We start from the raw sequence: 27807 nt of genomic DNA, 5'->3' as shown, positions 1-27807 counted from the left end.
TTCGAACCCCACATTGGGCTCCATGCTGCCAGCACAGAGCCTGCTTGGGATTCTCTCTCTCTTTCTCTCTCTGTCCCTTTCCTACCTGATATCTCTATCTCCTTCTCTCAAAATAAATTAGTGAACATTAAAAAAATAAATTATAGGAATACCCTATCACTCCATGCATTATGTGCCAGAAAGGAGACCTCATTTAAAAGGCCCAGCTCAATCCATACTTCATGGATAAGGACACTGAAAATCAGAAGTTAAATGGCTTGCCCAGGTATGTGATAGATCCAGCTGGTTAGTGTCAGAGAGAGATGGCCTGGGGCCCCTGACATGCTGTCAAGAACATTTTCATGATGTCAAGGACATCCACACTGGTTCACAAAGGTTGGGATAATTTTTCATGAACACCAAGGTACAAAGATTTGTCTTAAACACAATTTTTAAGATTACACTATTTCTGTAGAAAAAATACACTTATAAAATTTTAAAAGCTATTTGGATAATTGTAATATCGTCTTCAAAGTACACTGTATTTTTTCTTCACAACAATATAAGGCATTGTGCAATTACATGAAATTGCACTAGGGAAAGACTCCCAGCAGCCTCCAGAACTTACTTGCGGAAGCAGTGAGCTGCTGTGAGCAGCCACGTGTTACTGATGAGGGTGGCTCCGCACTGATGGCCAGAACCTATGAGCTGGAGGCTGGCCTGCCATGGCCACTCGCCTTCCATGGCTGTTTCCCTCCCTTGGACAATCCTCTCAGTAGAGGAGGATGCTGGTAAAGGCATGTTTGAAGATGTCATCCTTATTCCGCAGCCTGTCACAGAAATGTATGTTAGCTTGTTTTCGTGAAAAGGGAGAGAAGAGAAGCATATCCTGATTTGCATAGGGTGCAGATGCTTTGGTAGTCCATTGTGCCTGCTCTTTTTTTTCTTTAATTTAAATCCAAGTTAGTTAGTTAACATATGGTATAATAATGATTTCAGAAACAGAATTTAGTGATTCATCACTTACATATAACACCCAGTGCTCATCCCAACAAGTGCCCTACTTAATGCCCTTTGCCCATTTAGCCCATCCCTCCACACAACACCCCTTCAGTAACCCTCAGTTCGTTCTCTGTATTTAACAGTCTCTTATGGTTTGTGTCCCTCTCTGTTTTTATATTAGTTTTACTTCCCTTCCCTTATGTTCATCTGTTTTGTATCTTAAATTCCACATATGAGTGAAATCATGAGATTTGTCTTTCTCTGACTGAATTATTTCACTTAGCGTAATACACTCTAGTTCCATCCACGTTGTTGCAAATGGCAAGATTTGATTATTTTTGATCACCAAGTAATATTCCATATTCCATATTCCATATACTACATCTTCTTTATCCATTCATCAGTTGATGGACATTTGGGCTCTTTCCATACTTTGGTTGGCTATTGTCAATAACGCTGCTATAGACATTGGGTGCATGTGCCTGCTGTTCTTTAACCCTTTCCCAGTACTCAGTGTCTGAGGTTAATCTATAGGGATCTTCCTGATCCTGTTGAGGTTCAGAAGAAATATTTACTAACATGTCGAGGCATCCAGTCTAGGAATTAACTTCTGTCTCTCTATATTAAGCATATATGGATGGATAGAGAGGTAGATAAAAATTTTATTGAGCATCAAAAAAAAAAAAAAGAGAGAGAGAGAGAGAGGTTAGAGTGGGAGAGAGCCAAAGCATAAGAGACTCTTAAAAACTGAGAACAAACTGAGGGCTGATGGGGGGTGGGAGGGAGGGGAGGGTGGGTAATGGGTATTGAAGAGGGCATCTTTTGGGTTGAGCACTGGGTGGTGTATGGAAGCCAATTTGACAATAAATTTAATATATTTAAAAAAATAAAAAATAAAAAGGATTTTACACCATGAAAAAAAACTATAGAGAGAGATCCTCTGCTAAGTGTTTTAGATTTATTTATAGCAAGCCACTTTTCAGATGAGGAAACTGAGCCTTGGAAACAGATCATAAAGTGCTAGAGGTCATCCAGCTGGTAAGTGAACGAGTTGGACATAAAATTAGGAGGATCTACATCAAAGCTTGTGTTCTTGCTCCTGAGAGAGAGCCTAGTACCAAATGCAGGTCATGATTCTCCCTTGACATGAATTTATACACAGTCTTTGCAAGTCCTGAATTTAAACAGTCTTAAACAATAATGACCTTTTTTGGTTTTCTAAAATTTGAAAGACTAGTTTTAAAAAAAATACAGGAATGCCTAGGTGGCTCAGTCGGTTGAGCATCCAACTTTGGCTCAGGTCATGATCTCATGGTTCGTGAGTTTGAGCCCCATGCTGGGCTCTGTGCTGATAGCTCAGAGCCTGGAGCACGCTTCTGACTCTGTGTCTCCCTCTCTCTCTGCCCCTCCCTCACTTGTGCCGTCTCACTCTCTCTCTCTCTCTCTCTCTCTCTCTCTCCTCTCAAAAATAAATAAACATTAAAGAAAAATTTTTAAATCAGATTCCCTGACAAGAAACCCTCAATTTGTTAGAGTTCAAATCAACCTTAAATAAGACTAGAAAGCATATTGATATATTTTATTAATGTGTCTTTCTTTTTTAATTTTAATAAGCTTTCACCCAAGTTGGGGCACAAACTCATGGCTCCAAGAGTCACATGCTTTACCAACTGAGGCAGCCAGGTACCACTATTAATGAATGTACTTTTCAATTATTTATATTTTTATTAAAAATACTAGGTTTTTTTCAAAAAGGAATATTTTTTCAGAAACAGGTTAAAAATAGATGCCTGTAATCATGTTTATAGATTCATCATAATTCCCTCTGAGTTAAATAGCTCCAGTTTAAGGTCACCATGAAATTAAACAGATGGGATTTCTAGGCTAATATATTGGTAGTACCTAACAGATACTTCCTCTCCCAAATTCCTCTTAAAATATGCATGAAAGTAATGCTAATATAAATACTATGTAGTAGTTGTAAGCCAGGCCCTTTATGTACTGTTACATATATTTTCTCTAATTTTCTCAATTCCTATGCTAGGTGTCATCCTCATATTGCAGATGAAAAATCTGAGTCTGGTATTTTTTCAAAGGCAACAGAGCAAAATCACCACAACATAAGGAAAAATAAGAAAAAAAATATATAAATTCTGGTAGAAACTCCAATAGCCAGTGGGGTTTGAGAGCAACTTCTTGGACTATATAAGCTCTAGCTTGTGAACCAGAATGGTGTGGAGAATCCTGGTAAGATGACAAAGCCATTGTCTTACTGCTATGGGGATTCCCCAGTCCAGGAAATTAAGCTACACTGCACTTGTTCCCAGCCAAGCAGATACTATAGGTTAAGCCATCCCACTGTGACTCATAAACTCTTTTCTTCCTATGTATGTATGTATGCAGAAGCCACATTTCTGGCACACCGTCCAGATGTGGAAAGATGAGAAATTCTATGAAAATGTAGTTAACCTCATGCAGTGGTCTGAATGTGAACCTGTCAAATTTATGTCAAAATCCTAACTCTTAGAGGTGATGGTATTACTAGGTAGGGCCTTTGGAAGGTGCTAAGTCAGGAGGGCAGAGCCCTCATGAATGGGATTAGTGCTTTGGAAGTCTGGAAGTTCTCTGGAGTTTGGAAGTCTCCAGAGAGATCTCTAGCCCCTCTACTCATGGCATGATGATTCTTTAAATCTGTGAGTTGGAAGAGGGTCCCCACTGGAGCACTCTGGTACCCTGGTCTCACACTTCTAGCCTCCAGAATTGTGAGCAACAAATTTCTGCTGTTTATTAACTACCCAGTCTATGATATTTAGTTACAGCACCAAGAACGGGCTGAGATGCCTCATAAAAAGTATTTAAGCAGTGAAAGGAAGAGCACTGGCATCAGCGAATGCTACATTTGGTGGTGCAAAGGGGGAGACTGATGTAGTTTTCATAAACTCTGCTTGTAAGATCAACCTTAAGCCTGCATCTTACTGTATAGTATGGTTAGGGACCCCCAAATCAGATGATATAAAAACTCAGAAGACAGACATATTTCTGAAAGTTATCTTCCACAAAAAATTTTAGGAAACATGTTTGTTACCAGCCAAGTTGTGCAAGTAAACATGATCTTAATGTAACAAAAGCAGCCAAACGTAAGAGGGAAAATATGCTGCGAGAAGAGTACACACAACAAAAGAGCTGTCGGTAATCAAATAAAATTCTAGATATCACAGGCATATCATAGCAGATATGAAATCCACATGGAAGAGGAAAAGTAACACCAGACAACTGAGATAAGTGGTTTGGGGGAGTACAGAATTGAGAAGATCTTTCGAAATGTGGAGGAAAGTGACCTGAACTGTAACTAGAACTAATGACGGATATGGGGAGCAGAAAATGGAATTCAAATAAATCATTGGTGTTCCTGAGGGAGAAGAAAAAGAAAAATTGGAATGGAAATCAATCATAAAATGTACAATGGAACATTTTTCCAGAATAAGAAAAAAAAAAACAGTGTACAGATTGAAAACATTCATAATGTCCTAGTCAAAATTCAGTGCAAAATATAATTGTCTAGATTTCTTGACAAAAAATTTAGGATAAAGATTTCCTACATTCATCCAAGAACAAAAAAGTTAACCTATGTAAAAATAAAAAATGCAGCAGCCTTAGACTTTTCCTCTACAACAAAACACTAGAAGAAAACGGAATAATGTGTATAGAATTTATAGGGGAAAGTGTATGACCCAATAATCCTATAAGAAATTGAGATAAAGGAAATTGAGAGAAGGCAGAAAGTGTACACAGCAGATATTTTAACAAAAATGAAAGAAAACAGAAATTTAACAGGAAAAACCCTAACTAGTTACCACTTTAAAACATTCTCTTGAATTTGAGAGAATATTAAAATAGAAATATTTAAAGAGAATATGAAAATACAATGTTAGGTGGCGTCTGGGTGGCTCAGTTGGTTACGTGTCCAACTAGGTCTCAGCTCAGGTCCTGATCTCACAGTTTGTCGGTTAGATGCCCATGTGGGGCTCTGCACTGATGGCGTGGAGTCCGCTTGGCTTTCCTCTTTCTCTCTCCGCCCCTCCCCTGCTTGCATGCACACTTTCTCTCAAAATAAATAAATACACCTTAAAATGTTCAAAATACAATGTTAGAAATATAGTCACAAAAAGCATAATATCAAGAAGCTATGAATTTTCTTTTACTATGTTCTGCAAGTCATAAAACTTAACTGTATTTGGTGTAAATTTATAAACTTAAATGTTTTAAATATTAAAAATAACCAGCAATAGGGGTGCTTGGGCTGCTCAGTCAGTTAAACGTCCAACTTCAGCTCAGGTCATGATCTTGCAGTCCATGAGTTTAAGCCCCACATCAGGCTCTGTGCTGACAGTTCAGTGTCTAGATCCTGCTTTGGATTCTGTGTCTCCCTCTCTCTCTCTGTCCCTCCCACACTCACGCTCTGTCTTTCTCTCAAAAATAAATAAGCATTAAAAAATAATAACTATTAATAAAACACTAGGTGGTTTACAAAAACGTAAGATGAGCAAAAAGACTTGATGAATTCTTCTAACTTTTCTGTGACTTTGATTCATTATCTTTGTTATGAAATAGACAGTGGTGGGTTTTGGAACTTACGGCTGTTGAGAAGATTCCTCATCCTTTTGCTGTCGATAGCTGCAATAAACAAAAATTGAATTAGTTGGTCAAAGAATATGTTCTGTTTATATGTGATTTTGTTCAAATTATCACTAGAAGAAATGCTTATTATCCATCTTTCAAGAGGGCATAAGATTTTTCAGTCAAGGAATATATACATAACTCAGATCTGATTTGGTCCAAAATGTATAATTTTACTTAGAAATGAAAAGAGAGCATTTTTGTTATTTTCTGATTTTTGCTATGAAATCTGCAAAGGACATTGGGAAAGAATGGTAAGGATAAATATCCCTAATTGCCTTCTTTGAGAGCCCTAGCGTAACTGGAAGAGGCAACCTCTGATTCCCATGCAGCTGGTGCTCTCTGTATTAGGTGCACCAGACCATGCGTGTCAGGCACATGCCTGGTGGCCAGTGTAAAGGGGCAGCTCCAGGGAGCCAAGGGCATCACAGACTCTTCACAGCCCCATTTTCGGCCCTGGTCTATAAACAATAGGAATTCAGTCAATACGAGTTGATGGTCTTCTCTCACTGGGGATTCTTCCTCCTGGTGAGTATTGTAGAAGGTTGCTGCTCAGGCAGCAGGAACTAGAGGCATGAAGAAGCTCTGATATACAGCCTGTCCAGGGACACTCTCCCCATACCACTTCATGCCTCCCTTCTGTGACATCTTTTTCCCTTCAAACTTTTCTTCACGTTCTTTTAAGTTCAATTTCATTGCATTTTTTTTGGTTTGATGTTTGTTTGTTTTATTTATTTGTCAGAGAAAATTGAGAGGTATATAATGATTTCCTCAGGAACACTGACTTCTCCACAAGAAGGGATATGAACCCCAAACTGTACTAGAGGTTTCCTGGGCATTTCACTTCTCTTTATGTAACAGGAGATATATATGTGGCAGAAGAAAATGTTTGTAGCAGAATTTTGGTTATGGAGTATGGTTATAGAATATAATTATTTGATATTAAAACAATAACCCGTAGGGTAAAAAGTCAGTGTGCATGACCAAGAAGTCTGAAAAATTATTTTTAAAAATATTGGAAAAATTATTTTTTAATTGTAAAAAAAAATCCCTTTGACATGTCTTTTATGATGGATATTTTATTTTAGCATATATGATCATGCATTAGGAGAAATTATATTATCAGGAATTGAAATTTAATTTGAGATTGCCCTTTATGGAATGCTGAAAAATATCATCTTTTACTTTGGAATATAATTGATTAACACTTAAGATAGATAGTACACTCTTCATTATATCTAATTCATGAAAGTTGTCATTACTGTGTGTGAGGATTCTATCTCAAAATGGATTTTAAGGGGGGTTCCTGATTTCTAAAAACAGAGAAATTAACTTTAAATAATCTTTTTCTTAAATTCAGGGATACTTTAACGGGAACAGACTTTCTGGTCCAAAGGGCAAATCAGGAATCTCTGCCCTTGGTGTACTTAATCAGAACAATGACCAGAACCAGAGCACCTACCGCATGTGAGACATCTGTTAGTGTTTGTGGGGAGGGGGTAAGGAACTAAAAAGCCACAGTACTCGACCATGAAACTTATCATTGGAACCCCATGGTTATGCATCTCAGTTTAGATTCCAACTAGCTAAAGGTAGTTTTAATTTCTTAACATCTTTATTTTTGTCTACTTTTGGGGGAAAACAAAATAACTTTTTTGATTTTATTTTGTGAGGAATAAAGGAGGAAATGAACAAAACATTGTTTTAAGTTGGAAATGATCCAGAGAACTTCTTCATAGATCATGGCAATGGTTCTTCCTGCAGTGGTAAACCTTTCTAAAGATGTTGGTTTTCTTGATACTATAGGCGCTCATCCCCAGAACTGACCTGTAAAGATCTCTGGGAGTCAGAACACCTGTGCTTTAATTTTAGCCCCCAAGGCTTGCTAATGCCCTATCTTATATCTTCCTTGAGGCTCAGATTCCTTACAGTGGTGAAAATAATACTTTCCCTCTCATGCTTTTGCAAAGATCCAACATGATACATGGGAAAAATTTTAGAAACCTTAGCAAAACACCTAATCAAATATGAAAATAAATTCCAAAATTAAAATTTGCCTTATAGTGAATTTATATTTTAGATTTACATTGCTATATCAGTGGTGAAGTCTTAAAATGGGAGAAGACATTGATCTAAATTCTTATGAAAAATAAAGAGGATTGCCAAGGAACCACAAAGATGATAAAAAGACTTACATGTGAGCGTGAATGATGATTTGTTTATAGTCAGAGGCAACTGTTTTGTCTTCAGACTTTGATATAAAATCCTCTCAATTTTTTTCTTGATTTGCTCAGCACTATCAGTAGATGGGTATCGAAACATAAGCACCATGAGGATGTTCATACCTTGTTCATCTGGACTAAAGAGCAAAAAAGCAGATAAATAGAGATAATAACCACAAAGCCACCTCTCTAATTATTAACTATTTTTACCTATTAAGATTCCCACTAAATTTTTAAAAATGGATGAAATATGTGTGTATCAGATTTCTAAATTATCTCCAGAAACGCTGAGTAGGTACAGAGCTGGAAAAAATTGTTCTCTCTCCTTAATTAGGTCACAGTCTGCAGGCAGTAGTGAAAGGAAGACATGTTCATGAAATCATGCTTTATATGCACTTAAACAATTTGCTTTTGAAGACATTATAAGCCACGGTAACCAACACCATTTTTCAGTAGTGGTGTGGCAGAGACAATGCTTTGTGCCCACGAAACCCAGTTACCTTTGCCTCCTGACCACAGGGCTAAATTTCATTCCCTAGCCTCCTTTGCAGTTTATTGTAACTCTAGTGAATTCTGTGGGCAGAAATGATGTATCCCACTTCCAGCCTGGCCCCTGAAAACTTCCCATACCACACTCCCTGCTTTCACTCTTCCTGGATTTGCCAACCAGATACCAAAGATCTAGTGGGCAATTCCATTCTGCAGTCCCTCCCAGTACCCATGTCCCCTGTGGCCACTTCTGACTCTTTGGACTACGTCATGGAAATGAAGTAAACCTTTATTGTGTTAAGTTATTTATGTTTTGGAATTTGATAGTTTACGTATGTTTGGTAAGTGGATAATTAGAGAAAGCACTTATTAAAATAAATGTTTTGATAAGAGGTTCAAAGATATGCATTTATACCATGTATAGGTCTAGAAAGCCTCTAGTTACCTTTTGAGAATGAATTTCACCTTGAAACGTATAAAGAATCAAAGTAGGAAGGAAGGAGAGAGAAAGTAAAGTAAGAAAGGAGCAAAAGTGGAAGAGAGGAGAAGAAAAGGCAGGTTCTCCTTAACCACAGGTATTTTTATTGTCAAGAAATGAAGCAGACTACTAAGTATTACATGTATTTATATTTGTATATTGATTGATAGCCACCGAAAAATTTTAAAATTTTTCACCAAAATGGGTAGAAAACAAGATACATTATTTCAGTAAATGCTAAGCCTTTTGGACATCATATAAAAAAATATATACTAATTGTTAGATGGATTCTAATAATTTGTTTGAGACTCATAACATATGTATGTTTAATTTATGCATACTGCCTCTCATCCAAAAATAAAAATGAAAAGGTATTAGAGATAATAATAAAAATGCAATGGCTTTAAAGAAAAATCTTACTGCAGAGAGAGTCATAGTCTGATTATTGGATAGCCCTACAAAGAGGATAACCAAAAAGAGCTCATCTAAATTCTACTTAGCCCAGTACCAGTGCCATTCTTCCCCTTCCAGCGTCTAATGACTGGCATTGCCTCCAGACATATTCCTGTCATGACTGGGAAATGTCTGTGCACCATAAGCTGACTACTCAGGGTTTATGAAATCTTTGTGTTCCTGTAAAGATTTTCCCAAGGGAGCTGGGCAGTCATGTTGATCCAGTACTTCTTAAGGATACTGGCTTGAAGTTGCAAACTACGTATACATACCTCAGTCTGATAACATGAGATTTGATAAACCGACCTCCTCCAGAAGAACGTCGAAATATCCTAGACATCTGATTAGAATAATTAAACAATAGAAGTATTAGTCATAAGAAAAATGTTACTCCTTTGTCTTTTCTAGAGAGTTGAGGCAAAAATAAGAATTTTGTTTTTTTCCCAGACGGGAACTGGTTTATCACAGTGGTAAGACTAAAAGAGGTTCTAATTTTTGCAGAACTGAATAACTTTAACAAAACTGTATACTTTTGTTCAGCTTCTGTAAAACAGGATAACAACAATATCTACCTCAGAGTTGTTTTGAAGATTAAATGAAATAATGTTTCACACATTTCACACCTTGCCCGTCATATAGCAAACTATTGATAATGTTCATTTGATCATTGTCAAATGAATTTAAGTATCTGTGCTATTTTTAAAGGAAGCATCCTCACTTTTAAGAAAGCCCATCCTAAGTTTGTGGTATTTCCAAATATGGCATCCAGTCCATTGTTTGTTTCAACTCTTTGCTTTCTCTTAAGATTTTTTTTAATGTTTATTTACTTTTTGAGAGAGAGAGAAAGAGACAGAGCCTGAGCTAGGGAGGGGCAGAGAGAGAGGGAGACACAGAATCCAAAGCAGAATCTAGGTTCCAAGCTGTTATGACAGTACAGGGCCCGACACGGGGCTCTAACCCATGGACCATGAGATCATGACCTCAGCCAAAGTTGGATGCCCAACCGACTGAGCCACCCAGGCACCCCTCAACTCTTTGCTTTCTTAAATAATTATCCCATTACTAGAGCATTTGACATAATAAGTAAGGATGTGTCATTTGACTCTGACACCCTCACTTGTTAGTCATCTTTCCGTGGCAGGCAGGCTTCCAACTGGTACCAGGTTCGGAAATAAGTTTCGCCACACTCCATCCCATCAGCATTTTATTACTCAGCTTCTCCAGCCTGAGCCATTGAAGGATTTGAATGTTCAGTGAGCTGATTTCCTGGGACCTAATTCCCGAAAGACTGTTGAGGCACTGCCTCACAGTAAAAAGCACTGGACTGAGCGTCAGAAATCAGAAATTCCAGGTCTACATAAGTTTACAGAAGGCCCACCACCATGGTAAATCTTTCCCCTCAAATACTACATCCACTGGGAAGAGGGGATATTGTCTCCCCCTCCACAAGATTTCTCCCTCTCCTTGACGCCTTTAAACTAATAACAATGCTCAATAGATTTTACCTACTCAATATTGAATCTCTCTCCTTTCCTCCAACTCCACGGCTGTAGTCTAAAATCAGCTCCTTTGAAACTTGTGCCTGGGTCTCTGCAGCATCCCCTCACTGGCACGTTTATATGGTTCTACTCTGTCTTTTCTCCCCTCAGTTGTTCCCCCACAACAGTACCAACCGGAGTGATATCCCCAAAGTGCAAATTTGAGGATGTGATCCTCCCACTTCAAGCCCTCTGTCTCCCTCAGCATGAGCTCTGCAATCTTATCCCTTCAGTGGCCCTTGAGCCATCCCTACCTTCAAAGCCTATTTTTTCATCTACTGAGTTACTTGCTCTGTCCTAATCCCACTAGACTGATTCACACCTCTATGGCTTTGCACATTTCATTTCCCTCTTTCTACAATGCACTTTTTCCCTCTGCAATTCCTTTAATTACAGTTCTGATACTATTCAGACTCTCTAGTGACAAATAAGTTATCTTTGACTTGCCCTCCTCAAAGTTTAATACTCCTTTATTTGGGCCACCCCAGCAACTTGCACATGAGGCTGTTATAGCAATTATCACACCCATTTACAATTGTGGCTTTCTCACTGTAGACTGTGAGCTATATGATGGTAGGGAGTGTGTCTGATTCATCTTTGTATTTCCAGTGTTTGGAACACTGCCTGGCCCACAGTAAACACTCAATGCATGTTTGATGAATTATGGTGAAAATCCATGAATGAATAAATGAATTAAAAATCAGCAATATGGTAAAGGGAAGAAGAGAATAGCACATTGTTTTGTTTTATCTGCAAATCTTATTGCAAAGTAGAAGTAGAAATCCTTTGAGGCACCGGGGTGGCTCAGTTGGTTAAATGTCCGACTTTGGCTCAGGTCATGATCTTGTGACCCGTGAGTTGGAACCCCATGTCGGGTTCTGTGCTGACAGCTCAGAGCCTGGAGCCTGCTTTGGAGTCTGTGTCTCTAGCTCTCTGCCCCTCCACCACTCAACTCTGTCTTTCACTCTCAAGAATAAATGAACATTAAAAAAATTAAAAATTTTTCCAAAAAGTAGAAATCTATGGGAATATAAAGCAAGGTGGGAGGCAGGAGACTCTAGTGGTGACCCCCCTTTTGTATTGTCATCCCAAGGGTTTGGATCAGTTTTGAGTTATGTCACTTATGATTTCACTAAGCTTCTCTGAATTCATTTTATTTTCCTATATCAAGTAACCTGGAGAAAAATATGATTTTAAGGTCTGCAACAATTTACATAAATGTCCCCTGAAATTTTGAACTGTGCACATAATGGCAGTAGGGAAAAGGATCAGGATTCTGTCATATCAGACAGATATAAGAAAGTACTAAGAATCTGTTCAAACTAGAATGTTATTGTTAACAAGCCTATCATCTCCTGAGGAGTTGACCTCTGTTTAAAAATGGGTACAGTACAGGATTGATGTGACCACAAATAATAATTTACATGTACTAAAGTCCATACATACTACACAGTATACATTGACCCAATTCCTTTGTTTAAACCTCACACCATCTTAGGAGTAAAGTATTTTTAAAATTCTCATCACCCTTATTTTGAAGATAAAAAAAAAAACTGGATGAGGACACTTAAGTACACTGGTCTGAGGTGGCATAGGAAATGCTGATTCTGGCATTTGAACTCAGGGAATCTGGCCCTAGATCTGGTGTTCTCAAGTATATTAAGTAACACTGACAACTCTGAGCGATTTATATAGCTGATCACAGATGTTCAGGTTGGTGGAAGTAGAGAGGTCCTGGGGCAAGAAACTTTTAAAGAAGACCTCAAATACATCTTTTATGTCCTGAATCTAAACCTTATAAAAGATCATCTCTTGGGAGGTTGCTTTTTTTTTCTGCTTCTGAAAAACGGTTCCTTTTCAGACACCTAATCATTATTGTAAGCAAATTCTAGAGAAAATTAACTTATGTTTATATTTTTCTACTGAGAACTCAGTAATACTACATTTAGTCCAAATTACAAAAACAAATTGTATCTTTCCCTTTTCATGTCCAAATCAAAGAATAGTTGTTGTTGTCGTTGTTTTTTAGAGATTATTCTATTTAAAACAAGATAGAGGTTAAGCTAAAATGGGGGGAAAGTTCACCTTAAAATCAGATCCCACTTGTGGTCCTTGGCTTGAACTCCAGCATCAAAAAACAAAATGACGTGTTTGAAACAATACGTGTGACTCTGACTAATAGGACGTCCAGTTACTATCTTTCACAAGCTTGAGCTTGCACCTTCCCTCTGGCTGGGAACTGCATTCAGATTAAGTCCTCATAAAGATCAGTAGTTACTGGATGCCACCTAGGGAATCCCTTTCCAGGTCCACCCACGAAAATAAGTCAGGCAAGTTTAAAGATTTTCTGCTACTGTCAGGGGAATATATAATAACAGAGGGTGAATACACCAATAAAACAAATCCTTTGTCCCTTTCCTCTCCAAGAAAACTTCCTCTTAGCTTAAAAGAATTTTTCCTTCCTCTGAACTCCTAGAATACCTTTCATTCACATCATATATATTTGACAATTACATTCTGTACTGTGGAAGCTTTCATATTACCAAATCATCTTCTTGTCTAATTTTTCAGTTTGTATTCTTTTACACGCACAGAATTTTATACATAAACTATATTATAAACTACAATAAGCAAGAGACTGTGCTATTCAAATCTTGGCATTCTTCATAGTCTTATACAAAATAGGTACACAATAACATTTTCATTAACTGATTGATTCTCCAGCTGTGGTTAATCATAAACAACAGTGTGAAGAAAAAAAAATGCTGGCTTTTGCATCTCTTCATGTCTTTTTCACTATATTCTGTCCCCTTCCTTTTTTTTCTCATTTACTTATTCATTCAACACAATGGATCAAGAGTTTTCTATGTTTAAGGCACTGTGACAACACTGGATAAAAATTAGTAAATGAGGTACCTGGGTGGTTCAGTTGGCTAGGGTTCAACTTTTGATTTTGGCTCAGGTCATGATCTCACAGTTCATGAGTTCAAGCCCCGCATCAGGTTCTGTGCTGACAAGGCGGAGCCTGCTTGGGATTGTTTCTCTCCCTCTCTCTCTGCACCTCCCCCTTGTGCTCGCTCTCTCTCTCTCTCTCTCACAATAAATAAACATTAAAAATTAGTAAATAAAAAGTTGTGGTCCCTGAACTCATAGAATAGAGGGACAGCAATAAGCAAAAATAAATTAATTACAAGAGGCAACTCATATAGTTAAGTAAGATAGTTTTATGGTTGGAGGGTCTATAATATGTAAGGGCTTTCCAAGGAGGCACATTTAAGTGAAATCTAAAAAATCAGAAAGAGTAAGCAAGAGCAAGATCATGGGACAATCTTCCAGGTAGAAGAAATAGAATGTGCAGAGCATCCCCCACCCCTCAAAAAAAAAAAAAAAAAAAGTCAATATGATAGAGAACAGTGAGAAAGGAGGAGTGTAGAAATTGGAGGAATAGTCAGAGGCAGAGCATTAAGCTCCTTAGACGACTTTGTAAAAAGCTTGGATTTTATTATAAGTACATAAAATGACTTATTCTAAGCCACTTATGAAATTTTAACCAAAATAAAACCTATTGTATGGGGTTTTTAGTTTTTTAATTTTATTTATTTTGAGAGAGACAGAGACAGTGTGAGTGGGGGAGAGGCAGAGAGAGAGGGAGACATCCTCTGCAGGCTCCGCACTGTCAGCACAGAGCCTGATGGGGGGCTCAAACTCATGAAACCATGAGATCATGACCTGAGCCTAAACCAAGAGTTGGACGCTTAACCAACTGAGCCACCCAGGTGCTCCTAACATCTGGTTGCTATGTAGACAGATATTAGAGGTTGCTATATAGACAGATATTAGAGGGAGCCTGAGTGGAAGCAATGATTATGGTGAGCTGGCTATATGAATGATTATCTAGGTCCAGGATAGAGATAGTGAATTAGAAGTAGAAACATCAAATGTGAATGGATTAGACATGAGGATAAGGAAAAATATTATTCTAGCAACTAGACGGACAGTGATGCCATTTGTTGAGTGGAAAAATGTAGGAAAGAGAGAGTGAGAAGATAACAACTTTCAAAAACTGGATTTAGTTATAACTTCAAGATGCCTGTGAGAAATCCATGTGGAAATGTCAAGTAGACCATTGAACGTACAAGTCTAGGGTTCAGAGATATCTGGGTTAGAGATAAAAATTTTTAGAATTAGAGTTATTGTATACCCATTGGTACTTCCCCTTTTTTTTTCTGCTAAGAGATCCCTGCTTGCCTACAGAGAACTCATTCCATATGATCCAGTTGAAATTAAACTTGCCCCTTCTCCCACCTAACACAAGGTGGCACAGGTTTACTCTCTTGGTCACAGTGATTAGTGAAGGGTTGAGGAGGTATTCCAACTTTAGCCAACTATATTGATTCTTCAAAATTTCCTTCAAGGACTATTACAGAAAAATTTCTTTTCTTGCTTCAGTTAATAACCTGGTAACATGTGAATATAGAATAAATGTAAGCTATTTTGTCTGCCACATGGAGAATAATAATAATAGCTTGAAGACATTGTTTGAGCCTCTGAATCCCACCATATCTGAAGTCAAATGAATCTCTAGGTTTTCCCAGTCTTCTCTCCCTCCCTCCTTTCCTTCCTTCCTTCCTTCTTCCTTCCTTCCTTCCTTCCTTCCTTCCTTCCTTCCTTCCGTTTGACTTGTTAATTGGGTTTCTGGTACTTTCTACCCAAAGTGTTCCATTTATTATGGGAGTAGGAATTTACAGAGCAACAGAGCAACAGAAGAAGAAGAAGCAAAGTCAGGATCATGTCTCAGATGATCTGGAGGCCTAGCCAATGGGAATTATATGTCTATAATCACTTACAAGCAAATATTTTTTTTTCCTCTTTCTTAAGGAGTTTCTTAAGAAGCTGAAATCACTTACAGATGATGAATTGTGGTAAAAGATGAAATGTAGCATACTTGTTCCCTATCTAAACTGCATTTACTGGGAAGGTGTACTCATAATCCAGCTTCTAGAAATATTGATTGGTAACAGCTTACACCTGTACCTCTCCAGAGGCCTGCCTTGTCTAGCCTGAGCACCTCACTTATTGATGTCTGGGAGCTTATGCTCCACCTTACCTGGACAGCTCTAATTGGTATAACATAAATAGACCAACCCTCTTACCTCTGGGTGCAATCACCTGTGAAGTAATTTAGTAATGATCTTTTGGATTATTCTGAGCATTGATTTTCAAAGTGAAGCTAATGATTCATAGAGGATGTGAAAAATATTAGAACTTTTATTTATATTTATTTTTCAATTAAAAAAAAAACAAGTTTTCAGAGCACTGGCCCTAAGGTGTGGAATCTTTCCAAGAGTGCACTGATTAATTACCTAACATCTCCAAGGGGAAAGTGAAGATCAGTCTGTGTTAGAATATCTAGCTGAGTGCTAGTCTTAGAAAAGGTACACAGTAATTCCTTGCTGCATTGCATTGAATTAAATAGTCATTCTTCAGTGACTTTTTAACATAATTAAACTAGCAATTCTTAGAATGAAAACAATTATTATCTTGTTTTAATTACTATTTTTGTTATTTTTTAAACTCTGTCAAAAACAATGGAGCCCACGTCAAAATATAAATCTGTTTTCTAAACAAAACAGTTTTGTGGCAAACCCTACCACACATCTTGCTCTGGCATTTCAGATGGGCCTTGGGGCAGAGAATGACACTAGAGAAAATAACTATCTTAAATTTTTTTTTTGCTGAACCTAATATTGGAGCACCTAAATATATAAAATAAATATTAACAGAAATGTAGGGAGAAATTAGCAGCAATACAATAATAGAGAATTTCAATAACCCACTTGACACACTGACTAGATCATTCAGTCAGAAAATCAATGCAGAAACAGTAGAGTTGAACACAATAAATTAAATGACCTAAAAGACATATACAGAACATGCCCTACAATAACAGCAGAATACACATTTTTCTCAAGTATGCATGGAACATTCTCTAGGATAGATCATATGTTAGGCTATAATCAAATTTCAATAAATTTAAGAAGATTGAAATATCAGTTATCTTTTCTGATCACAATAGTATAAAAGTAGAAATCAATAACAATAGGAAAATAAGAAAATTCACAAATATGTGGAGATAAAACAACACATTCCTGAGTAAGCAATAAATCAAAGAAGAAATCAAAAGCAAAAACATTTTTAAAAAGCAAAAAAAAAAAATCTTGAGACAAATTGAATATTGATACACAACATACCAAAACTTAAGTGATACATAAAAAGCAATTATAAGAGGGAAGTTTATAGTGATAAACACCTACATCAAGAAAGAAGAATCTACAATAAAAAACCTAACTTTATACCTCAAGGGACTAGAAAAAATAAACAAATAAAGACTAAGCCCAAAGTTAGCAGAAGGAAGGAAATAGATCAGAGCAGAAATAAATGAAATAGAGACCATAAAAATAATAGAGAAGATCAATGAAACCAAGAATTGGCTTTTGGAGAAGTTAAACAAAATTGACAAACCTTTAGTTAAACTAAGAAAAAAAGAGAGAAGACTCAAATAAATAAAATCAAGAATGGAAGAGGAGACATTACAACTTATACACAGAAATAAAAAGGATCGTAGGAGACTGCTATGAACAATTACAGGCCAAAAATTGGATAACATGGAAGAAATAAGTATATTCCTGCAAACATGCAACCTATCAAAACTAAGCCATGAAGATACAGGAAATCTTTAAAGACCAATAACAGAAAGGAGACTGAATCAGTAAACAATAATCTTGCAACAAAGAAAAGTACAGGACTAGATGGCTTTACTGGTGAACTCTACCAAACATTTAAAGAAGTAAAACCAATCACCTCAAACTCTTCCAAAAAATTGAACAGGAAGAAATACTTCTAAACTAATTCTATGAGGCCAGCATTACCTGATACCAGAACCAGAGAAGACTATAGGAAAAGTACAGGCTAATATTCCTGATGAAACATAGATGCAAAAACCCTAAACAAAATGCTAGCAAACCAAATTCAACAACACATAAAAGGATCATACACCATGATCAAGTAGGATTTATCCCTGAAATACAAGAATGGTTCAACATAAGTACATTGATAAATGTAACACACCACATTAACAGAATGAAAAATAAAAATCATATGATCATCTTAATGGAGACAGAAGAAGCATTTGATAAAATTCAACATCCTTTCATGAGTAAAAACTCTTAACAAATTAGGCATGTACCTTAACATAGTAAAGGTCATATATGACAAGCCCACGGCTAACATCATATTCAGTGGTGAAAAGCTGAAAGCTTTTCCTTCAATCAGAAACAAGACAAGGATGTCCATTCTCACCACTTCTGTTCAACCCAGTGCTGAAAATCCCAGCTATTGAAGAAAACAAAAATCCCAGGTAAGAGAAACAAATAAAAGGCATCCAAATCATAATTGAAGACGTAAAATTCTCTTAGCAAATGACATGATCTTACAGTAGAAAACCCTAAAGATTACACATGTTTCCTCCCACACACCTCACAAACCTGTTAGAACTAATCAATGAATTCATTGAAGTTGGAAGATACACAATCAAAATACAAAAGTCAGTCACATTTCTATACACTAATAATGAACTATCTAAAAAAGAAATTAAGAAAATAATATAATTTTCAATAGCATCAAAAACAATAAAATATGTACTAGTAAACTAGTAAACTTAACCAAGGAGGTGAAAGATTTGTACACTGAAAATGATAAAACACTGATAAAAGAAATTGAAGAAGACACAAATAAATGGAAAGATATCTTGTGTTCATGGATTAGAAAAATTAGTATTGTTAAAATGTCCATTCTACCCAAAGCAATCTACAGATTCAATATAATACCTATCAAAATTACAATGGCAATTTTCCACAGATAGAAAAACAATCATAAAATTCATATTGAACCACAAAAGACCCTGAATAGCCAAAGCAATCTTGAATAAGAACAAAGCTGAGGGCATCACACTTCTTGAATTCAAATTATATTACAAAATTATAGTAATCAAAACAGTATGATACTGGCACAAAACCCAATATGTAGACTAATAGAAAAGAATAGACTACCCAAAAATAAAACCATGCATATATGGTCAACTAATCCTTGGCAAGGTCACCTAGAATACAAAATGGGGAAAGTATAATCTCTTCAATAAATGGTTTTAGGAAATGGGATGAAAGAAAATATTTGCAAATCATATAGTTGATAAAGGGTTAATATCCAAAATATAAGCAATGACAAAAAAAGAGCTTTTACTATTAAATCTAACCAAAGCTGAATAAGACCTTTAAGAAAAACACTTTAAAGCTTTATTGAAATATAGTAAATATGGGTAAATAAATGAAGATATCAATTATTTCTCTAAATCTCTCTATTTGAAGCAATCTGAATAAAAATCCCAATATAAATGTTTGTATGTGTGCATATGTGTGTATTATTTGATATGAAAAGAAAAGGGTTAAGAATAACTAAGACATACCTGAAGAAGATGGTGATAAATTCAGGTGTACTGGGTTGAATGATGGCCCCCTAAAAAGATATGTCTAAGTCTGGGAACATGTGAATGTGATCTTATTTGGTAGAATCTTTGCAGATCCTATGTTAAGGATTTCAAGATAAAACCAATGTGGTTTTATCCAGGAAAATCCTGAATCTAATGATTTTAATTTAATAATCCAATGCCTTTATTGGAGTGGAGAAGCACAGAGCAAAAGGTCAGATGAAGATGGAAACACAGATTGCAGTTATGTAGCTATGTCAGGGAATGCCTGAACCTACCAGAAGCTGAAAGAGGCAAATAAAGATTCTTCCCTAGAACATTTCAAGGAACCCAGCCCTGTTAATACCTTGATTTCAGATTTCTAGCCTCCATAACTGTGAGAGAATAAATTTCTGTTATTTTAATCCACTAGTTTTTGGTAATTTGGTACAGCAACACTAAGAAACTAATATAACCAGTATCAACACTTACTGTCAAACCGCAGAGGTTAAAACATGGTGGTACTGACACATTGCAAAACAAGCTGATCAATGGAACAGATTAGAGAGCCCAGCAACATCCAGATTCACATATGGAAACTTGATTTGTGGCAGAAATGGCATGGCATATCAGCCAAAAAAAAAGACTGCTCAATCAGTGGTGCTAAGAGAACTGCTTACTCATATGGGGGGGGGGGGGATGGAAATGAAATTAAATCTCTAAATCAAACACATATGCAAATATCAACTCCATGTAGAATGAATGCTTAAATGCAAAAAGGAAAAAGGATTTTTTTGACAGTGACATAAGTATCAGAAAGGATTTCTTTTACAAACACAGAGGGCACTAATAACAAAAGAATGATGTACTTAACTATATTAAAACTGAGAATACTGTTCATTAAAATATGTTATAAAGAAAATGAAAAGGCAAGCCACAAAATGGAAAAAAGGGTTGAATTGAAAGAATTTTTCAATAATATAATGAACAAAGTATTCATTTCCCAAAAATGTTTCTAAGAAAAAATTAAAAACCAAAAATACAAGAAGACATGGTCATATTACACTGTATGTTAACTAAAGAAAAAAGAAAGAAAAAAGAAAAGTAATGGGAAAAAAATCATGAGTAGATATTTATAAAAGACAAAATACAAATGGTTGCTAACCACTGGTGAACCTTATTAATAATCAGGAAAATGCAAATTAAATCCACAATGAGTTACCATTTTATACAGATACCAGTTTGGCAAAAGTCAATTTTGTACAAAATTTTGGTGAGTAGGAAGGGCAAGATGAACTTTCATGCCCTGCTGGTGGTGGTGTAAATGTCTACAAACCCCCTGGAAAACCATTGATAAAAATCTGCTAAAGCTAAGTATTAGCATAACCTATAACCCAGCAAACCATCCGCTTGGTTCATGACCTACAGGAGGCTCTTGCACATGCACTAGGAGTACATGCGCTAAACTGAAAGGATGTTAATTAGCTGCATTATTCAGAATTAAAAAGTAGCTCAAATGGTTGTCAATTGCAGAATGAATTAATAATTAGTAGTATATTCTTTTTAGGGCATTCTACACTGAAGTGAAAATAAATGAGCTATAGCTACATGCATCAAAATGGGAAAAATCTCAAAAATATAATGTTGAGTGAAAGAATGAAATCACAGAAGGATATAATATGATTACATTTACATAAAGTTCAAAAGAGGTAAAATTGCATACTATGCTATTTGAGTATGCATAAATAGGTGATAAAACCACAGAATTATTAAATCCAAATTCAAAATAGAAATGTTTAACTATGAAGAAGAGAGAGAGAGAGAGAGAGAGAAGAACATATAGAGGTTTCAGAAGTACTGGTAAAGTTCTGAAAATTGGTGGTGGGTTCTTGGATATTCTTTGAAATGTTTTACACACTTTTTAAAGTATGATGATATCCCAACAAAAATGAATGAAATATCAAATATCAAATACCAAGACACATCATTATGAAATTTTAGAAAACAAAAAATAGAGTACAAAATCTTCTAGAGAAAGAAGACATTTCCTTAAAAGAAACACCATCTCTCATCAGCTGCATGTGATAGAATAAAAAAAAAATGAAGCAAGGTTTCAGATGGTCTGAAGAGAAGTGATTTTCAATTTAAAGTTTTATATTCGAACTGTTGCTTGAGTGGAACATAGGACTTTTTTCCAACATAAAGTAATTCATAAATGTTACCTCCCATGCACTTTTTCCTTAAGGAAGGTGCTTGAGGACATAACCCACCATATCAAGGAAAATATGGGATTCAAGAAGCAATGGATCTCACATGCTAGAGCAGTCCTGTTTTGACCCAGGTTACCTCTCTGAAGTGGACCTAGAAAGCAACCAGTTCAAATTGAAGCAGAAAGCACAAAGTTTTGAGAAGAATGAAAGAAATAAAGAAATATTGAGACTTTGGACATATCTGAAGATATAGCAAAATGGTGGAGAACTTTAAAAAAATAAGTGAGTTGTATTTAAAATTGCTTCTGGGAGCATTCTTCTTTGAATAGCATAAGAATTGCTGCAACATGATTATTATAAACACTTGTTAAATGACAAACACTATTTAAACAACTATCGAAATGAAAAATACTTTCATTGGTTTTCAATAGTTAGAATCAACCTACATATAGATACATAACTAAATAAAATGCAAATACTTTCCCACATTGTTAATAAATCAGAGAAAGGAAAGTAAAATGAGTGAAGGGTTGGAGTGCTAAGGTCATCTTTTAATTGAGCTAGTATTTACAGCTAATCATAAATAATCATACTAATTCAATCTCCTTTCTACAGAGCTATTGCTCTGTTGTTCCAGAATAACTCTCCTAAGCATTAAGGAGTACACTTTAAGCTAATATACTGGGTTTTGCTAAACAAATCTGTGGTCTCCGTGGACATGCTTTTCATGGGACAAAAAATAGAAGACTATTCTATTTGACTTTCTACTAGGATAGGTAAAGATCTAGCTTGTCTTATATACTTTAAAAATTAGACATGCCTTGATAAATGTGTAAATTTTCAAGGTAAACCAAAATATTTGAGGGGCAGAACTAGATTTGAGATTGGTATCAAAAATTGCCAACATACATCCTCGTATGTGATGCTTTACATAATTTTAAAAGCAAAATAAACAAAATGATAAGGCAAAATGGCAATCCTATATTCTTATGTTGAAAAAGATTATGGAAAATGAACCAGGAAAGAAAATCAAGAGTTAAAAATAGGAAGAACATCTATTTGACTCATCGGGTTTTTTTGTTGTTGTTGCTAATTGGTGGCCTACTGTAATCTACATACGTTTAATGGTACATAACATTATTCTAAATATTTTACATGTATTAAGTTATTTAATCCTCACAACCATATGATCTATATATTATCTACAGTTCACAGAAGAAGAAGTTAAGGCAGGAAGAAGCTAAGTTCTTATAGCAACCATATTGAAAGTGAAACAGAAAACACACTCATAAACTTTTAGAATTTCTATTGAACTTACCATTCTCTCAATCTGATGACTCCTTTCTATAAACTCTCTTGAGCTTTTCATTCCATAATTTTCTTTGTATTTTATATTTGTTACTTTAAAAGAGGCAAGGTAATAGAATGACTTATCATCTGAAAGGTAAAAATAAATAAAAGGTCCATGCTTAAATATAATCAGTTTTGTGTCCCCAACCCCAGGAAATAGATTTACATAGTGCAGTTTATTTCTTCTTGGTGCAAAAATTATTGTGGACATTTTTCAAATATTTCATAATTTTATCATTGTACCCATCTAAAATCGAAAATTCAGGCCTCCAAGTATACTTTCAGAATACCTCATTTACAGTGTTTATGCATATCAAAATTTTCATACAATTGGACATGTAACATGGAAAGTAAATATTGAAAGTGACTACTGAAAGTCATATAAAAATTATCAATTTCCTCAAAGAATTGTAGCATAAGTATATCTTAGCTGAGCTGTATTATGAAGATACATTGAAGAGGCTATCAGTTTTTTCCATGCTATTAATAGGTACTAGTATTTATTGTTTTCACTTTCTTTTTGCCCATTTAACTCTTAATTCTCTGTAATCTACCCTTGACACACCAGTGTAACTGCCATTGTCTAGGACAACAGTCATAATATCTAAGAGCCACCTTTTTGGGGGTCTTTCTTCTTTTTAATCTTGATTTCTTTGCCGCCTTAATCATATTCCTCGAAACTCCATCCTAGACTTTATGGAGACATCTTCTAACTATCTTTCTGCCTGGCCACTCCTTCTCAGTTACCTTGGAGAGCTCTTTATTTTTACTTCTATCCTTAGCCACTTAGCATTTTATCCTTGTCCTGGTCATGTTAATGTTAGTTAACTCCTTCTGGGTGATCCTAATGGTGATGGCCTCAAACATCAAGTATTTGTTGATGTTGAAAGATCAACTGGGGGACATTTACATTTGCAAGGGTTTATTTGAGCAAAGGGAGATTCCAGTTGGGCAGCATCAAACCAAGTGATTAAGATCCCTCCACTGACAGAAGTGAAGGGAAATTTGTATAGACAGGATGTAAAAGAAAAGCAAGGAAATCATTTGATTGCCTGTAGCTTAAGCAGTTGCCTTATAAAGGAAAGCCTACTGAGCTGTTTGTGATAGTTGTTCTTAAGTTTCATTTTCTGAGATTTGAGTGCACTGACTCTGGTTTAGGTTTAGGTTTCCTTACGTAGGCTACCAAGGCATTAGAGCCACCTTAGTCCAATGACTTCCCTGTTTAATTATTTTAACAATTGATGACCCCTAAATTTTTATCTTCAAGCAAGATCTTTGTCATGAATTTCAATTCTCTATCAAATAAGGAGACTATTTGTTGGACATCAAATAGGCACCTTAAAAATAATATTTCCAAATGGAAATAATCATTTACTTCTTCCTGTACCCAAGCCTGCCCCACCTCCTACATTTTCTATCTTCATTAACAGCTCCATCATCCACAGTCACCCCAAACTTAGCTTCATCCTCATTTCCAACATCCAGCCTTTCCATCTTTCAGTTTTATGTATTGAATCTATTAATATATCTCAAATCCTTTCTCCCACCCAGAGAAGCTACATCCTTAATTCAGGTCCTCATCAACCACCTAGCTAGTATCTATCCAAAACAAAATGACTTTTTATTAAAAAAGAAGTAGCCCATCTAGATTGTCTATCTTAAATGCTATCATCATGATGATATCATTACAACCAGACTAGAAATCTTAGACATTAAAAATCTTGATTTCTTTCTAATTAATCAGCAAGTTCTGACAATGTTATCTAAATTTTAAAAATCTATCTTCTATTCACATGTTGTACTGCTACTAGTGCTGTAGTTTATTTTATTTATTGTCTAGAAAATGTAACAACTGGGGCACCTGGGTGGCTTGGTCAGTTAAGCTTCTGACTTCGGTTCAGATCATGATCTCCTGGTTTGTGGGTTTGAGCCCCATGTCAGGCTCTGTGCTGACAGCTCAGAACCTGGAGCCTGCTTTGGATTCTGTGACTCCCTCTCTCTCTGCCCCTCCCCTGCTCATGCTCTGTTTCCCTCTGTCTCTCAAAAAATGAATAAAAATGTAAAAAAAAAAGAAAGAAAGAAAATGTAATAGCATACTAATACCCTGCCTCAAGTTCTGTTTTTCTCAAATCTATTCCCCACATAGTAATCTTAAAATTGAAAATTTGACAAGATGACTTCCCCAATTAAAATGTTTCCACTTTTCTCCGTTTCTTACGGGAAGGTGTCTTTACTATGATCTCCAAAAGTTTTCCTTGACCTAGATCCTACCTGTGCCTTTGAGCATATTCTTTGCAACATTCCCCTTAGGATTTATGTTGAAACTACGGCAAACTGTTTGCATTTGTCTACATTTACCATGCTGGGTATTTGTTTCCCCCTAAGATTTTGCTTCTGTAAACCCTTTGCTTGAAATGCCATTCCAAAGGCATTTCCATGCATAAATTCTACTCATGACATTACTTCCAAATGGGGAAAATGTCTGGAACATTCAGTCTTAGTTAGATAAGGACTTCACAATTGTGCCACTATAACCATCCTGTGAAGAGCTCTATTTGGTACTTGCCACAATATCATAATAACCTATAGATTTTAGTCCACTGTAATGTCAAGTCTTTGAGCAAAGTATTGTACCATTTTTGCATTTGAAGAGGAAGTACCATTTTATGTAATATGAGTAAAAAGAACATACCTTAAGCTTTTTACAAGTGAAGGAAAAATAATTATTTCAATAGTCAATATTTCTTAAGTATATAATAGATCAGACTCTGTGCTAAGCATTCTAACTTTTAATTTAATTTATTTTTTTAAATTTTCAGACTATAAGTGCTTTATTAGAAACTCTGAAATGAACAGAAGTATATAAAAAAGAGTAAAAGTAATCTATAACCCTAACATCTAGAAGGAACTAATATTAATATTTTGACTTATGTTTCTTTTTCTAAAAATATTGTTTTCATTGACTGCAACTTAGTGAATTAGGAAAGTACCCTGCCAAAATGACCCAGCTAGTATATGACGGGCCTGAGATTAAAACCAAGGTTTTAATTTGACTCTAAATCCCATGGGAGTATATATTCCCCACATTCCTGGAACTGGAGCCAGTCTTGTAGAATGGGAAGACAAATGATGCTGTTTCAATCCAGACTTAACTAAGAACACTTAGGTTTTCAAGAAGTCAAAATATTAAAAATAGCTTTAGAGGAGTGCCTGGGTAGTTCAGTAGATTAAACATCTGACTCTTGATTTGGGTTCAGGTCATGATCTCACGGTTGTAAGATTGAGCCCTATATCAGGCTCCTCACTGGATGGGGAACCTCCCTTTCTCTCTGCCCCTCCCCTGCTTGTGCATGTGCACATGCAAGCAGTCTCTCTTTTCCCCCTCTCTCTAAAAAACAAACAAACAAAAAACTAGAATATTGAGTTTCTGGATTTTTTGAAAATATAATTCTAAAGGCAATTCTTCAAAATATTTCATGGAATTCTTTATAAAAGATATGTTTTTACCCTATAAGAAAAGATATAAGTAATTCTAAATAATTCTGAAAAAATTAATCTGGATAATGAAACTATTTGTTGAAAAATATAATTTACTATATAATTCTAGGTACCTTAAAAAAAGACAACTTGAAAACCCAGTGTTTGAATTTTTCTTGTTAATATTTCATCTGAATGGTGGTGGTGATGATTTTATTAATATTAAATTATCCTCACACAATTATGAAGCTATCATTATATTTTTGGTATTTTTCACTGATATTTGATATTTTTCATTGGTTGAAGATATTTGCAACATATTCAATAGATCATGGATATATATATCCAGAATATAGAAAGAACTACACAAATCAATTAAGGACTTCAATAAAAAATGGGAAAAAGATTTGAACAGGCATTTTACAAAAAGAGAAATCTAAATTATAAGTTAATACATGGATAAGTGCCTGGTGTTATTGGCAGTCATCGGGCAGATACAAATTAAAATTATAGTATGTAATAAGTCAGATACAAATTAAAATTACAGGGGCACCTGGGTGGCTCAGTCAGCTAAGCATCTGACTTCAGCTCAGGTCATGATCTCGAGGTTTGTGAGTTTGAGCCCTGCGTCGGGCTCTGTGCTGACAGCTCAGAGCCTGGAGCCTGCTTCGGATTCTGTCCCCTTCTCTCTCTGCCCCTCCCCCACTTGTGCTCTGTCTCTCTTGATCAAAACTAAATAAATGTATAAAATTGAAAAAATTTTAAATTACAATAACACTACAATCTGTACCAAATTAGCAAATATATAAAGTATGGCAATAGCAAATGCTGGTGAAAATACGGAATGCAGTGGGAACTCCCATACAGGACTGATAGAAAACAGCTTGGTTTTATCCATAAAGTTCAAAAAGCATATGCCAGTGATGCAGCAACTCTACATCTGTTTATGTTCCCTTGATAAACTTCGCATATGTGTACCAATACATATGCATAAGAAGGTTCATAGCTGTATTGCTTTAATGTCTAAAACGTGGAACTACCCAAATGTCCATGAACATTAGAATAGATGAGTATGGCATGTGTAAGACAACAGAATATTAGTCAATATTGAAAATAAATAGACTAAAGCTAACTACAAAGTGGATGACACTTATAACAATATTGAGTAGCAACAAGGCTCAAAATTATGTATAATTTACTATTCAATTATGACTTCATTTTTAAATATTTAATTTACCTTCATTTAAATAAAAAGGGAGGATCTAAATCGAAATCTCAAGGAAAAATAAGAATCCAACATTTCATCAGTCTTTTTATCATGATGAGTAACAAAAAGGTAGCTACATTAATTCTGTTAGGCACTTAATATTTAATTAATAACACAGAAATTTTCTTTTAAAGGGATACCCAA

At 35.6% G+C, this 27807-nt stretch overlaps 1 protein-coding gene across 1 annotated transcript in view; it reads right to left on the bottom strand.

Moving 5' to 3' along the window:
* Positions 1-27807, bottom strand: part of LOC101099548 (transmembrane protease serine 11F) — an 88338-nt gene that overhangs the window by 7873 nt on the left and 52658 nt on the right. The window contains exons 4-8 of the mRNA XM_003985344.4: positions 22888-23006; positions 9573-9640; positions 7854-8017; positions 5617-5655; positions 608-809 (exon numbers count right to left, since the gene is read on the bottom strand). Coding sequence (XP_003985393.2) covers positions 608-809; positions 5617-5655; positions 7854-8017; positions 9573-9640; positions 22888-23006 — 592 coding nt within the window. The remainder of the gene's footprint in view (positions 1-607; positions 810-5616; positions 5656-7853; positions 8018-9572; positions 9641-22887; positions 23007-27807) is intronic.

Source organism: Felis catus, chromosome B1 (genome assembly GCF_018350175.1).
Source record: "Felis catus isolate Fca126 chromosome B1, F.catus_Fca126_mat1.0, whole genome shotgun sequence".
NCBI lineage: Eukaryota > Metazoa > Chordata > Mammalia > Carnivora > Felidae > Felis > Felis catus.
The sequence above is the reverse complement of the archived record's forward strand: the minus strand, read 5'-3'. Positions and strand labels throughout refer to the sequence as shown.